Genomic DNA, 16,581 nt, shown 5'->3' with positions numbered 1-16,581 from the left:
TTGCAGAATGTAAATATTCCAAATTTATCATATCGTGAGCTTGTTTGAACTCTCTCAAATTGGGGAAGTGAGACAATGTGCTTTTCTGTAAATCTCTGGCAAGCACTGTCAACTTGCACTCAAATGCCAAAACATCCTCCAACATGTGCAGGGCTATGCGTCCTTTCCCCTGAAGAGCTGTGTTCAAGTGCGCTGTCATGTCTACCATGAAGTGTAGCTTTTCCAGCCACTCTGGCTGTTCCAGCTCTGGAAAGGTGAGCCCTTTGCTGCCCAGGAAAGTTTTCACTTCTTCCAGACACACGACAAAGCGTTTCAGCACCTCCCCTCTTGACAGCCACCGGACTTTGTTGTGCAGCACGAGATCAGAATATGCGTTTTCCAGCTCCTCCAGTAACAAATGGAATTGACGGTGATTTAAACTTTTTGCCATTATTTTATTGACAATCTGAATGACAACATCCATTACTTCTGTGAATTCCGGAGGAAATGTTTGAGCGCACAGTGCCTCTTGGTGCAAGATGCAGTGAAAAGTCAGCAGCTTTCTGTCCAGCGACTTCTGCAGTAAAGCCACAAATCCCTTGTGCGCTCCTGTCATACTTGGTGCCCCATCAGTAGCTACTGACACCAGGTGGGTGGTCTTTATTCCTTTGGCTCTTAAACAATTCAAGACAGCCTCACAGATGTCCTCCCCCCGTGTTTGGCCTTTTAGAGGTATCAACTCAATCATTTCTTCCTATGGCCCGGCAGAGTTTACATACCGGCAGAACAGCGCTATTTGTTCAATATCACCTTTGTCTTTAGACTTGTCACAGGCAATCGAGTAGGCCACAGCTGAATTGATGTCTTTAGTTTGCTGTCTTGTGATGTCTTCTGCCATTTTTATGGTTCTGTCTTTGACAGTCTTTGCAGAGAGGGGCATATCCCTGATTTTCTGCATAATTTCACTCTTGTTTTTAAAGTCTGTGAATAGATGTTCTGAAATCTTAATGAAAGATTCTTTTATATATTCACCATCTGTAAACTGCTTCCCGTGCCTCACTATTTCCTGAGCGGCAACAAAACTAGTATATGTAGTTGATTTTCCAGACTTCATCCACTTCTTGAAATGATTTTTGCTCAGATCAACCTTCCGCATCAGTTCCGAAACGGCTTTTTTTCTCTCATCTCCATCCGGATATTTTTGAGCAAAGGCTGCGTGTTTATTCTGGAAACGTCTTGCACCTTTTGACTTGTTGTTGTTTGCTAGTTTCTCATTGTATATTAAGCATACCGGTAAACCAGTCTCGTCAGCAATGAAAGCAAATGAATCTGCCCACGTATCATTAAATGTTCTGTTTTCTTCAGTCACTTTTCTTTTTTTAGAATTCTCCATAGTTAGCCTACTTTGGATCGAAAAATTAAAGAAATTGCACACTGGCGGGTGTCAGGTATTGGCAGTGGTGACGTATATTAATAGCGACAAAAAACGTTTTATTTAGATTGTACAAGATCACCATAATCTTCAGATTTAGAATTACATTTCAAAAACTAACAAACTAACATAAAATACATTTTAATTAAATACTCATCATTTATTTTCCAAAGCCACAGGGAGCCGCAACACAGAGATGAAAGAGCCGCATGCGGCTCCGGAGCCGTGGGTTGCCGACCCCTGGTCTAGACCCAAAGCAACAAAGCAGCCCCAAACCATGATGCTCCTTCCACATGCCTCACAACTGGGATGAGGTTCTGGTGTTGGTGTGGAATACCAATTTTCCTCCAAACATAATGGTGGGTATTTCTGCTACAAAGTTCCAGCTTTTGTCTCATCTGTCCACAGAATATTGTCCCAGAAGCATTGCGGAACATCCAGGTGGGTGTTTGGAAACTTGAGACAGGCAGCAATGTTTTTTTATTAAAGAGCAGTGGTTTCCTCCATGTCCTTCCATTCTTGTTCAGTGTTTATCTTTGAGTGGACACATGAACAGAGACTTCAGCAAATTCTGGAGATTTCTACAGGTCTTTTGCTGTTACCCTTGGGTTCTTTTCACCTCCTTCAGCATTTCACGTTGTGCTCGGTGTGATCTTTGCAGGATGGCCACCCTTAGGGAGAAGCAACAGTACTTAATTTTCTTCCATTTGTAGACTGTGGACTGATGAATACTCAGGTATGGAATTACACCATAAACCCTCCAGGCTCAACAAGAAGCTCAAAGACCTCGACCTTCACTCTGCCTTATGTAGCTGGATCCTGGACTTCCTGTCATATCAGCAGTAGGTGGTAAGAGTGCACTCCCTCACCTCTGATCCTCTAACCCGCAACACAGATGCCCCTCAGGGCTGCGCACTAAGTCCCCTCCTTTAATCTCTGTATACCCATCTGCTAATTAAATTTGCTGATGTTACTACACTAATTGGCCGAATTTCAAATAATAATGAGGCATCCACAGAGAAGAATTCATCACCCTGACATAGTGGTGTCAAGAAAACAACCTCTCTCTCAACATCGCAAAAACAAAGGAGCTGGTTGTGGACTACAGGAGGAATGGAGACATCTAACCCCTATTGACATCACTGGAACTGGGGTTGAGAGAGTGAACAGCTTTAACTTCCTCGGCATTAACATCACCAAGGATCTCAGATGGTCTGTACATACCGGCTGTGTGGTGAAAAAGGCAAAACAGTGCCTCTTTCATCTCAGACGATTGAAGAAGTTTGGTATGATCCCCCCCAAATTCTAAGAACTTTCTATAAGAGCACGACTAAGAGCATCCTGACTGGTATGGGAACTGCACTTCCTTCAATCACAGGACTCTGCAGACTGGTGCGGACAGCCCAGCACATCTGTAGATGTGAACTTCCCACTATTCAGGACATTTACAGAGACAGATGTGTAAAAAGGGCCTGAGGGATCACTGGAGATCCAAGTCACCTCGACCACAAACTGTTCCAGCTGCTACCATCTGGAAACGGTACTGCAGTATAAAAGCCAGGACCAACAGGCTCCGGGACAGTTTCTTCCACCAGGCCGTCAGACTGATTTAACTCATGCCGACACAACTGTATTTCTATGTTATATTGACTATCCTGTTGTATATACTATTTATTTTAAATTACTATAATAGCACATTGCACATTTAGACAGAGACGTTACGTAAAGGTTTTTACTCCTCATGTATATGAAGGATGTAAGTAATAAAGTCAATTCACTTCTTTAGAAATGCTTTTGTATCCTTTTCCAGCTTCATGCATCTCTATAATTCTTCTTCAAAGGTCCTCTGAAAGTTGTTTTAATCAAAGCATGGTGCACATAAACAGATCTTTCTTGAGAAGAACAGGCTCTGTCAGTAACCTTACTTTGTGTGTCTTTCTTATAGGAAAGGGCACCTCTACAACCCACACCACCAATCTCATCTCATTGACTGGAACACCTGACACTAAATAGCTTTTTCAGAAGGTATTATCCCTACGTCACATACTTTTTTGACCTAGACTGTGATTGTTTAAACGGTGTACTCAGTATTGATGAGAAGTACAATTGTTTCTGTGTTATTAGTTTAGGTAGATTGTGTTTGTCTATTACTGTGATGATTATTGTGTTATTCACAAACTTTTCTTGCAACTGTATATATTTAATGAATTTCATTTTTTGATGTTACATGACAACCTTTCAAAAGACTTGAAATTCGATACAAACTTCAGCTGCATTTCCCTGAATGCCATTGACTGTACAGTTTTGCTATTTGGGCTATGATTAAGCAGACTGGGCTTACACTCAGGTGAGTTCAGACAAATAAGAGGCAATGTTATTCAAAAATATAAAACACATGACAAGATAGACATGGAGTTGATGTTTCAGTGGCTAAGTGGCCAGTGGGTAGAGTAGGGAGGGAATTGGCAGAGGGTCGTGGGTTCACAGAGTATAAGTATAGGTCGTCTATTCAGGATGGGAAAGAGAAGATAATTTCTTCACCCAGAGAGTGGTGAATCTCAAAGTGGCTGCAAAGGCTGGAGTACATTCAAGATCAAGTTTGAAAGATTTTTTAGGGAATCAAATGAGGTGGAATTTGTGCAGGTAAATGGCACCAGGAGAAAAGATGAAGCAAGATGAATTAAATTACTTACCCTTGGTTCTATTTCTTACAGTCTATTAACCCTCCCTATATTAATTCATCAGGACACTTTATTATATTAATTAGACACTAGTTACCTTTAGCAAATCCATGCTTTTTTTCCAAATCAGTCACAACTGAAACACGATTCTGACCCTGATTACTATTTTTTTGCCTGACTCATGCACTCCAGAATCTAGAGACATAGGCTGCTTACAGAAGGAGACAGCAATGTACATTTGCAAACAAACTAACACTCCAACAAATTCAGGGAGCAGGAGTGAGTGCCTTTGCTATTACAGATGGACTACATTCCAGAGTCCTGAGAGGTTGCTGAAGACATAATGGATTCATTAATCATGATCTTTCAAGAACCATTTGATTCTGGCATGGTCCCAGAGGAGTGGAAAATTGCAAATATCACTCCACTCTTTAAGAAGGGAGGAAGGTAAAAGAAATTATAAACCAGTTAGCCTAACCGTAGTGGTTGGGAAAGTATTGGAGTCTATTGCTAAGGATGAAGTTTTGAGGTACTTGGAAACTAATGATAAAATAAGACAAAGTCAGCATGGTTTCTATAAAGGGAAAGAGTTCTTCGAGAAGTAACAAGCAGGGAGCACAAAGGAGAGGCAATGGATGCCATTTACTTGGATTTTCAAAAGGCATTGATAAGGTGCCACACACAAGGCTGCTCAACAAGATAAAATCCTATGGTACTACAGGAAAGATACTGTCTTGGACAGAGGAATGGATGATAGGCAGGAGGCAATGAGTGGGAACAAAGGGGGCCTTTTCTGGATGGCTGCCAGTAACTAATGGTGTTGCTCAAGGGTCAGTATTGGGACCACTGCTTTTCACATTGTTTGTCAGTGTTTTAGATAATAGAATTGATGGCTTTGTGGCAAAGTTTATAGATGATACAAAGATAGGTGGAGGGGTAGGTAGTGCTGAGGAAGCAATGCGATTGCAGCAGGACTTAGACAAATTGGAAGAATGGGCAAAAAAATGGCAGATGGAATATAATGATGGGAAATGCGTGATAATGTATTTTGGTAAAGGGAACAATAATGCAGATGTTTCTAAATGGGGTGAAAATACAAACATCAGAGGTGCAGAGGGATTTAGGAATCCTTATGCAAGACTCCCAGAAGGTTAATTTACAGTTTGAGTCTGTGGTAAAGAAGACAAATGCACAGATGGCATTATTAGAATGGGAATAGTATATAAAAGCAAGCAGATAATACTGAGCTTTTATAAAACACTAGCCAAGCCGCACTTGGAGTGTTGTCAACAGTTCTGGGCCCGTATCTCAGAAAGGATGTATTGCTATTGGAGATAGTCCAGAGGAAGTTCATGAGGATGATTCTGGTAATGAAGGGGTTAATAACCGAGGAGTGTTTAGCAGCTTTTGGGCCTGTACTCACTGGAACTTGGAAGCAGAGTGATATCATTGAAACCTACCGAATGTTGATAGGACCAAATAAGGTGGGTGTGGAGAGGATGTCTCCACTAGTGATGTCATTCAGAATTAGAGGGCACACCTTAAAATTGAGAGTCGACCTTTTAGAATGGAGGTAAGGAGGGATTTTTTTCAGCCAGAGTGCAGTGAATCTGTGGAATGCTCTGCCACGGGCTGCGGTGGAGGCCAAGTCCGTGGGTACACTTAAAGCAGAAGTTGATAAGTTTCCTGATTGGTCAGGGCATCAAAGGATATGGTAAAAAGGTGTATAGGGATGAGTGAGATCTGGGATTAGCCACGATGGAATGGCAGAGCAGACTCGGTGAGCTAAATGGCCTAATTCTGCTCCTCTGTCTTATGGTCCGAAATGCAACTTGATCCTCTTTTATCCATACAGCACCAGTGATGTACATATACATCCCATTCAGTGCATGACCTAGAGCAAGTATATAATCAATGGGCCTTGCTTAAAATAGCTGAAAGCTCAGTTAATACCTTTAACAGTGGAGTGTCTTCTTGAGGGATATCGCTTGCTTGGCCTCCTTTCAAATGTACTTGTCCGTCGGAGTCTACTTTTATGTGTTGCTTCATATTCCGTCCGACCACTGGAAGAAATATTGGTTCAGTGTTGCATAAAATACATTAAAAGAGCTAAATACAAACAAAACCAAACTGTAAGATGATACCTGAAACGAAAGCGAGATCCCAAACGCAGCAAATCTGATCGTCCTTCTTTAGTTTGAGTTGGTGCTCGTAGTCGGAAAAATGCATGGTTTTCCACAGCACATCTCCATAAGTGTTTACATGCTTTAGAATTATCTAACCGGAAAACAAATGTATGCTCCTGTTCTCTGCCCTTTTAATTAAGGTGAAAAATTATAAAGAACATAATTAGAAATGCAATTTAATGGAACTCAGCCTTTTAAATAAAATACAGTACTTCAATGAAAGCAAATGTGAATTGACCCATTCTGGATCTGCTAATGATAAAATAAAAAGGTCTATTTTCTCAACACCAGTGTTGGGATATCATGTACATGGATCATTGCAATGTCATGAAATGCTGGTTTCACATCTAGGGGCACAGAAAGCATTGGGTAAGAAGTTAAACTGCGTCTATGTAAAGCCTTGGTTAGACTACACCTGTGGTATGGTGAGCAATTATGGACATTTACCATAGGAAATTGATATTGGCTTTGGAGGGAGCACAGTGTAGATTTACCATACTTCTCTTAAATTTCCCAAAAAGATAGAAAGCAGCTATTCACTTCACTGTGCCTATGCTAGCACACACAGCAATCCCATCAATCTATTCCTTCATTCATTTCCTTATTTACAATAACATGGCCATTAACTTCACTCTAGCTCTATCATAGATCCACAGTCTGGATAGCTCACAGAGACTCATTAACCTAGCTACCAGCACAACTTTGGTTGGGAGGAAATTGGAACAACTGAAAGAAAACCACGTGATCACGGGGAGACTCTGAAAACTCCATGCAATGGAAGTCAGGATCAAAACCAGGTCACTGGAGCCATGAAGGAGTAGTAATCCCTGCTCTTTCACTGTGCCCCACGCTTTCCTTTGAAACAGTGACATTTGGCTCCAGCCACTATCTAGGGGAAACATCCCTGCTTCTCTCATTATATCACCAAGTAAATTTGAGGGCAGAGAGGAAGTTAGGTGCAGAGTTGATGAAATTGATGAACTCGGAATGCGTACAGGAAGCAGCGCCAATACAGGGGTCAATGTAAGAGAGAAAAATTTGGGGAGTGTTACAAGCGTGGGCTTGAAATATGGACTGTTCCACATAGCCAACAAAAAGGTAGGTATACCCGAGACCCATGCAACTTTATTTGTCACATAGACATCAAAACATACCGTGAAATGCATCATTTTGCCTCAAAGATCAACACAGTACAAAGGTGCTGGGTGAAACCTGCAAGTGTCACCATGCTTCCAGTGCCAACATAGTGTGCCCACAGCTTATTAAACCCAACCCAAATCTGTATGTCTTTGGAATATGGGAGGAAGCCCACGTGCGCATGGGGAGAATGTACAAACTTCTTAGAGACGGCGGCAAAAATTGTACTTCAATCAGTGATAACTGACAGAGGTGACGAAAGAGAAATTGTTGAGGGTGAGAACCAGTTCTGCCAAACAGTATCATACCATGAAGTACACCTTCCCTTCCACCTCACCACCACCCCCCTTCCTCAGAGATGGCACTCCCTTGTCCACTCATTCCACCCCAATGAACTCCCTCCTGGCACTTAACCCTGCAAGCAATACAAGTGCTGCACTTGCTCCTACACCACCTCCTTTATCAACATTCAGGATACCAAACAATCTTCCAGGTGAAGAAATACCTCTCTTGCGAGTCTGTCGGGGTCACTTGTTGTATCTGGTGTTCTCTGCATAGGTAAACCCAAGAAAGATTGTGGGACTATTTCATTGAGCACCTTTGTTCAGTCCGCCACAAAAGGCAGGATCTTCCAGTGGCAACCCATTTCAATTTGACTTCCTATTCTGACATGTCTGTCCCTCTATTGCCACAATGAGACCAAACTCAGGTTGGAGGAGCAACACCTCATTTACCATCTGTAAAGCCTCTAATCTGATAGCATGATTTCTGTAACTTGTGGTAATTATTCCTTTCTTCTCCCATCTCATCTCGTCACCTGCTCATCACCTCCCTCTGGTTCCCCTCCTTCCCTTTCTCCCATGGTCCATTGTCCTCTCTTATTAGATTCCTTCTTCTTCAGCTACTTACCTCTTTGCCAAACACCTTCAAGCTGTTTACTACATCCATCCCACATCCTCCCCCAGCCAACCATCTCACCTGGTTTCACCTATCATCTTCCAGAATATACACTTTCCCCTTCCCCCATCTTCTTAGTCTGGCTTCTGCCTCCTTCCGTTCCAGTCATGATCACGCTTCTCAGCTTGAAACACCAAATGTTTATTCCCCTCCATAAATGCTGCCTGAATTGCAGAGTTCTTCCAGCAATTTTTGTATGCATTGCTCAAGATTTCCAGCATCTGCACAATCCTGTGCTTATGATTGTTAAAAGTAAATTTGTAAATCAAATCAGGTACAGAAGATAACACTGCTGTGTTCTAATGCACTGTCCTGTATAGATTCCTTAACTGTGACTCACACTAGCTGCTCACCTGTTCATCATCCTCCACAACAATGAGAGTTAGTTTGTTCTTTCTGAAATCCAACTGGGTAATTTTGGGCCTGCATAACATAAAGAAAATGTGCTTACAGGGGAAATGAAGTAGCTTTCTAAAAATATTAATTACAAACAGGAAAATATGATGTAGAATTCTAATAGGTTTACCAAAAAAACAAGCCTATTTTGTTTGATCCTTCAAAAACCAATATGCCTGTTGGTGTTAATCCAAGAGAATATTCATAGCCATCTCTTCCCTAATTAAGAAAAAATATTACAGAACAGTTATGTAATAAACACATGTAAATTTATACATACATGCACAATATTTTTAAACAAAAACTTTTATTATCTTACCTTGACTATGTGCATGTCAACTCCATACATTTCCAGCCATTTGGCTTTGTTCAAATAGCATAATTCTGCCTGTGCTGGGCTTTTCCCCCTATCACAATGAGAAAGTAAAACCAGATATTACATCTAACAAGCAAACACGAGGAAATCTGCAGATGTTGGAAATTCAAACAACACACAAATAACCTTACACTTCCTCCTTCACCACCGTTCAGGGCCCCAGACAGTCCTTCCAGGTGAGGCAACACTTCACCTGTGAGTCGGCTGGTGTGGTATACTGCGTCCGGTGTGGTCTTTTATATATTGGTGAGACCCGACGCAGACTGGGAGACCGCTTTGCTGAACACCTACGCTCGGTCCGCCAGAGAAAGCAGGATCTCCCAGTGGCCACACATTTTAATTCCACGTCCCATTCCCATTCTGATATGTCTATCCATGGCCTCCTCTACTAAGATGAAGCCACACTCAGGTTGGAGGAACAACACCTTATATACTGGCTGGGTAGCCTCCAACCTGATGGCATGAACATTGACTTCTCTGACTTCTGTTAATGCCCCTCCTCCCCTTCTTACCCCATCCCTGACATATTTAGTTGTTTGTTTTTTTCCTCTCTCTCTGCCCATCACTCTGCCTGTTCTCCATCTCCCTCTGGTGCTCCCCCCTCCCTCTTTCTTTCTCCCACGGTCTCCTGTCCCATGATCCTTTCCCTTCTCCAGCTCTGTATCACTTTCGCCAATCACCTTTCCAGCTCTTGGTTTCATCCCACCCCCTCCGGTCTTCTTTTATCATTTCAGATTTCCCCCTCTTCCCACTATTTTCAAATCTCTTAGTATCTCTCCTTTCAGTTAGTCCTGACGAAGGGTCTCGGCCCAAAACGTCAACAGTGCTTCTCCTTATAGATGCTGCCTGGCCCTTGTGTGTGTTTTCACATCTCACACCAGTTTCTATTATATAATTATTCCACACCATAAACCTAAAAATAAATTAAGCACTGTTTTCCCTTTAATACTAGAAATTCTTCATGAGTGCTTGCATAAAGTGTTAAACAAAATTTACTCTTCTATATACAATTCAGTAGATGTAGAAGAAATCAGTTAAAGATTCAATATGGATTTAAAGCTGAGGCTATTCCAGCTAAATTTCCTATCAGCTGATAAAATGTTCTAGGTTTCAACAAGGCTCGGGACTTGTCATTACATATTTACTTTATTTTTGGTTCATTTATAGAATTATAACTACAGTGAAGTCTACATTCCAAACTGCCTCATTCTCTGATGGCCGGCAATGACAGAAGCTATGTAAAGGAAAAACCTGAGTATTTTCAGACTGGTAGGGCCACAACAATTTTTAATATAGTTTGCTTCATGAAGCGATCGCTGTATCCATAATGCAGCCAACAGAATAGAAGAAGTGACTTTACATCTAGCTCTTTTACATCTTTTTGAGACCGTTGTTGAAATTGCATTCATCCAAGCATGTAGATTCTTGTTCATTGTAGATAGCATTTTGGTGTTGAGAGGTGAAGCAGAGGCTACAGGGTGCCTAGCTTCAGAGCTGCTCTTGAAATCAGAGTATTTATATGTCAAATTCAGTTAAGCTTTTGAACGATGATGACCCTTTGATATTGATGGTGGTGCTGTGGCCATTCAATTTTAAAGGTAGGTGATCTGACAGATGCCATGATGCACTTGAGTCATTAGATGATTTTTTAATCTCCATGCAAAACCATACCCTAAGAATTTCCTGGGGTGGAGGAGAATATAGAGATTGAGAAAGATGAGGCCATGAATCGTTCTGAAAATGAGGAACAAGAGGCACCAGTGGTCATCAAGCACAGGGATAAAGTAATAGTACTTAATGTGTTGCGTATGAGTTGTACAGTATGTACCGTGTTATGCACCTTAATCTGGAGGAACATTGTTTCATGTATGAATGACAACAAACTTGAACTTGAACTTGAACTTGGATGGCACCACTAGAGTACCCATATACTGAATGGAAGTGCGTGAAAAGTTTAGCACATTTGGAAGTCACCTTGTCTAATTAGCAATGTAATCACTGCTAATTAATAAGTCATCTTCAAATTAATTAGCACAGTGTTAGGAACTATTTTAAGTGACAACTTCAGCATGTTTTGTAAAATCTAGTTTAATATTAGCAGCAGTATTCTGCAGAGTCAGAACAGGCTATTTCCATCAAATATACCAAGGAAACTTTTAGCACTTTATCTTTATAGAAAAAAAAATAACCTAAATTAAAAGATTACTTTGAAGAATCATACAGGATTGGTTGAAGACAACACCTGGAATATTCCGTTATACTACAATTCTTTCTTTGTCCTGTACACTAAGTTTAATTTTGGTTGAACTAATAACCAAATGTGTCTTTTTCAGAAACACTTGCTAAATATTAACGAACTGCAATATTTTGTATTAATTGTTATGCTTTATGACCCAATTCATCCACTTAAGTTACATGAATATCACACTCCTGATCAACGTTCCCTCTAATTTGTAATGACCAATATGTGCAAAAATCTTGTGACAATAACATGTGTGCACTGAATTTTAGATGCAGAGGTACTCATTTCAACACCTAGCAAAACACTGTCAATAAGAACTTTAATCTCCTCTGGGTTTGATAGTTTTTGCTCTCGTTCATCTGCACTCTCACAAAACATACACAGCAGGCCTGTAATGGATAATGAAGGATTTTCTCGCCAGAGCTTTTGCACACCATCCATATGTGAATTGCTTGCTAAATAATGCTTCCAACTATCATTCCACTTCTTCCCACTTGCATATTTTCCAGCAACTTTTGCACTGTGACAATACATGCAGGTAACACCAGTTTCTGTATTGTACATAAGTATTTCTCATAGTAGAATTTCCTGACCTCATGAGCTTTCAATGTAGCAATTTCTACCGTTTTATTAAGCAATTCCACTTTAAATGAACAAGCAGTGCTTTTGCATTTCATGCACTTTTTTGGAATCTGACATAGTCAATCAATAATTTCTTCAATAAAAACATTATTTAATAAGCCAGTTCTAAAATTTGCAGACAAATCTAATTTTGCAGATAGTGTTTAGAAGAGGAAATGTGATTGTGTATGATTGTGAAATACACAACATGCCAATGAGGTAGAGGCCGATAACTTTTATTGCAGACACACACGCACCCTGAAGTTCCAGAAAGTGCTCTTTACTCCTCTAATTAAATCTTCTTTTAACTAAGGCTAGCATACTGCTACCCTTCCAAATTGATGGGTTTTCCTGCATGTTAAATTTTAACAATTTGTGAGAAGACAGCCATGTTTCTCTGAACACAAAACTTTGCAATCTATCATTCCAAAAGAATATTAATTCCCACTTTGCCATCAAATACTCTTATGGATTTTACTTTGGTGGAACCTTGGTAGCACAGAAAATAATGTAAACAGCTGCCCTTATTTCATCCATCATCTTCAAATTACCAGCCAAAATCAAAGCATATTTTCAGAAGGATGTTCTTATTTGTAAATTTTGTGGTATTTTTGCCTCCAATTATTGAACGGTTTTTACAAAAATGTGTTTCCTTATTTGATTGGTCTGTTGGTTGTGAAGGGGTGTTACTGAGAATGGGGGCTAAGACCTGTGGTGTGTCACAGAGATCTGAGGTGGGCTTGCTGTTGTTTATCATCTTTAATAATCAGTTGGATGACAATGTTTTTAACATGGTTAGTTAGTTTGTGGTTAATGGGCAGTGAAGAAGATTATTTAAGACTATACCAGGGTCTAGATCAACTGACGAAATGGGTCAAGGAATGGCAGGTAGAATTTAACTCAAGACAAATGTTAGCTGTTTCATTTTAGTATAACAAACCAGGGGAGAACTAACATAACAAATGGTAAGATCCTGAACAGAGAGATCGAGAGAAATGGGTACACAGTTCACTGAAAGTAGCAATACAGGCAAATAGGGGAGGGTGAATGTGGTATTTAGCATGCTCACCTTAAAAGTCAGGCCATTGAGCACTGGAGTTGGATTTCATGTTGCAACTGTACAAAACACTGTTGAGATCACACAGGATATTATGCAGAATTTAGGTTTGCTAGCTATAGGAAAGATGTCATTAAGCCTGAAAGGGTACAGAAATGTTACCAGGAATGTTACTCAACCTCCTTTGCTCCAAAGAACAAGTCCCAGACTATTGAGTCTCTCCTTGTAACTCAAGCTAAAGGGTGGCTAAATTGAGGTATATAAATCATGAGAAGATGGATTTGTCACAAGTATTTTCCCAAGGATAGGGTAGTCTTAAACTAGAGAAGATAGACAAAGTAGAGAAGAAAGATTTAAAAGACACCTGTGGGTAGTGGTATATGGAACAAACTGCCAATGTTTAAAAGATATTTTGACAGGTACTGAGATCAAAAAGGTTTAGAGGGATATGGGCCAATGCAGGCAAATTGCACTAACTGATAGACACTTTGGGCAGAATGGATTAGTAGGGCAGATTTCAATAACATATAACTCTATGACCCTAGATCTTACTGAAGATATTTTTCCAAACCCCTTTGAAGAGCTTAACAAAAGTAATTCAAAATAATTCACCATATTATATTTTACTCCCACATGTTTACAATTTATCTACTTTTCTCAAAAAAACCCTGTACTTGTTCCTTCATTCTATTTTCTCCATTAGTTGAGAAGTTTCACTGGGTGCTATTTATTCTCTGGATCTTATTTGTTCTTATACTAAGCATTCTTAAAATATCCCAGCAAATGAATACTCTATGTTCCTCATTTTTCCAACTGCAGTCCCTCAATGCATACAACCTATATTTATCTAACATCACTGGTTGAATTAGTAAACACTAACCTTTCTCCACAATGAATAAAGTTGAATAGTAAGAGTATTATCTTTCATGAGATATTAAAGCAATAACCATCTTACCTTTCAGAAAAATGAAAAGATTCAATGTCCCCATGGCTCATCCATTAAAAATCAGAACTAAAACTGTTTACTTGTTCATCACCATATTTTGTGGGACCTTGTTGTACACAAATTGGCTGCTGCATTTTGTTGATTAAATTTCAGTATGACCTTCAGTCATAAGGGTTATACATATTAAAACCAGCTCTATTCATCCATTCCACCCTTGATGTTCATTAGAATTGGTCCAATTTGCCTGTATCTTTTGAAAGTTTTTTAAAAACATTTCTAATCATGCAAAGTTCTATTTCTTTCGATCAGAAATAAATTTATTTATAGAGAAGGTTAATATTGGCTTCTTTTTCAAAAGTAAAATTAGTCTACAAGGAAATACTGTGAATGTCATATCTATCCATTTTCAGTTGCAACTTGCAAGGTTGAAAAGCATGTTTAAAAGCAATCAAGAATACAAAACTGGTATATTCCCATATTGTTAGCAAGTAAAAATCTTGTTTGATTGTCTACAAATTAATGTGAGACTTGCAATAAAAGTGTGCTCAAAAGTTATTTCCTAAGAGATTTTTTTTCTTGTAAGCATTTACCTGCAATCCTTCCACCTTGTAAAAATATCTATTTCCATATCCTCTGTCTGATTGGGATTAAATCTGAATTCTGACACCAGCTCCGAAGTATGTTCAAGAGGCTCACAGTCCCCAAGCTCAGCTAAAGAAAAATTAACATTTTATCTGTAGTTATATCAATACTTTTTGCCACAGAATATAACACAATTTTACAATGAAATAAAAATAGAAAGGGCTTGAAATATTCAAGAAGTCAGTCTGCTTCTGAGGAGACAGGAACAGTTAATATTCTAGATTGAATAATCTTTGTCAGAACTGGGAAGGAGAGAAAAGACCATTAAACTGCAGTGGGGTTGGAAGGGAGTATGTCTCCGGGATAAAACTGGGATGACCATGAGGCTAAGCAATAAACAAGATAATCAAGTCAATGAGTAAATGAAAACAGAGAGCGATAACAGACATAAAAGAGAAGTTTCTCCCCCTCTCAGTTCTGATGAATGGTATTCAAGCTGAAATAGCATGACTTGCTGAGTATCTGCAACATGTCAGTTATTTTTAAATCTCCAGTTTTTTTTTAATTTTCATCTCCTCAGGTTGACAGAGAAAGACATACTAATGCATATCAGCCTTTGTTACACAACAAAATTATATTCATTTCTATTCAGTAAACAGAAAGCTATAAGGTTATTCATCTAATGATAACATTTGAAATCAACTCTGTTGTTCCAAGATAAATACTACACTGATAACTTCTGCTTTTAATCTCAGTTTCACCACCTTCAGTGGCCTCATAAATGAATGTTCTTGATCAGGAAAAGAGATTCAGTGATAATTTCAGGGGTTTATTTTCGGTTTGATCACAACTATTTGAATAAAGCAGCTTGTCGACTCTACAATAGAACGTGGACAATATCGATGTTTGGCTGGCAAGTTGTAGTAAACATTTATATAAAAAAATACCGTTTTTATCCTCTATCAACTGACAGCAACAGTAATGGAACATTTGCAGTGTTTCTCCATAACTTTCAAGGACACTGATTTGGCTTAAAGAATGATAGGGGTTCTAAAACACTGACCTTAAATTCTATACTTATGTTCCTAATAGAACTAGTAGGTGGACAGTATTTTTAAATAAGGTGGTCTTTTTCAGCATATGCTTTTGCCTGAAGCTGGAGTATAATATAAATATAATCATGAAAGATTTAAACAAAAAGCACAGACAACTGGCTACTAAGAAAAAAAAATGGCTAGCAAATTCAAAGGCTTAAATATTTAAACTTGGTTCAAGATTATAAAGCCAGTTTTATAAGCAAGTTTTGTGTTACTAACAATAACACCAATGGAAAACATTTCACTTGACATAGAGAACTGATTTAAGAAAATACATTAATGAATTGTTCATTAAAAACATGTCATACAAACATCTGCAAAATTACATTCCAGTAGTCAGATGTGAAGTTGTTTAGAAGTGCTTTATGATGGACCTACATCCAAGCACACTCAAGCAACTGTTGGTGAATACCAAAGAACCCAGCCTGTAATATGAAAAGAACAAGAGGAAAGCCAGTCACAGAGACTGGATCAGAGTTCATGAGCACATTGATCGGGATTCTCAATAATTACACACAAAAATGATTTTATTGGATTTGCCTGAGGAAAATTAGAGAACTAATGTAAAGAGAAAACACATTCAAACCGCATTAAAAGTGGGGGGAGGAGGGAAATATTCTCCTTGTTTTTCTTTCTCAACTGCTTTACCATAGTTTTCTGGGTATATTTCCTTTAGCAATTCATATTTTTAAAAATCCGAATCCAATAATATCTTTAGTTCACCACTGATTTTTAACATTATGTTAACCAGGAAAAAAAAATGTTAATCCTAAATCCAAGTTACCATTACTTGCTAAAGGCAGATGGGTGTGTATCAATACAGGGATAGGATAAGCTGAACAATATCAAACTTGGTGCACATTACTGGCTGCACCCTTCCAAAGTAGTGGCC

General features: G+C 39.2%; 1 protein-coding gene across 1 annotated transcript in view; it reads right to left on the bottom strand.

The window, feature by feature from the left end:
- Nucleotides 1–16,581, bottom strand: part of LOC132395619 (band 4.1-like protein 4B) — a 339,992-nt gene that overhangs the window by 167,255 nt on the left and 156,156 nt on the right. The window contains exons 7-12 of the mRNA XM_059972481.1: nt 14,601–14,721; nt 9,088–9,175; nt 8,899–8,987; nt 8,726–8,795; nt 6,237–6,406; nt 6,046–6,155 (exon numbers count right to left, since the gene is read on the bottom strand). Coding sequence (XP_059828464.1) covers nt 6,046–6,155; nt 6,237–6,406; nt 8,726–8,795; nt 8,899–8,987; nt 9,088–9,175; nt 14,601–14,721 — 648 coding nt within the window. The remainder of the gene's footprint in view (nt 1–6,045; nt 6,156–6,236; nt 6,407–8,725; nt 8,796–8,898; nt 8,988–9,087; nt 9,176–14,600; nt 14,722–16,581) is intronic.

Source organism: Hypanus sabinus, chromosome 6 (genome assembly GCF_030144855.1).
Source record: "Hypanus sabinus isolate sHypSab1 chromosome 6, sHypSab1.hap1, whole genome shotgun sequence".
Lineage (NCBI taxonomy): Eukaryota > Metazoa > Chordata > Chondrichthyes > Myliobatiformes > Dasyatidae > Hypanus > Hypanus sabinus.
Note: the sequence above shows the minus strand (reverse complement) of the source record. Positions and strands in the feature narration are given on the sequence as shown.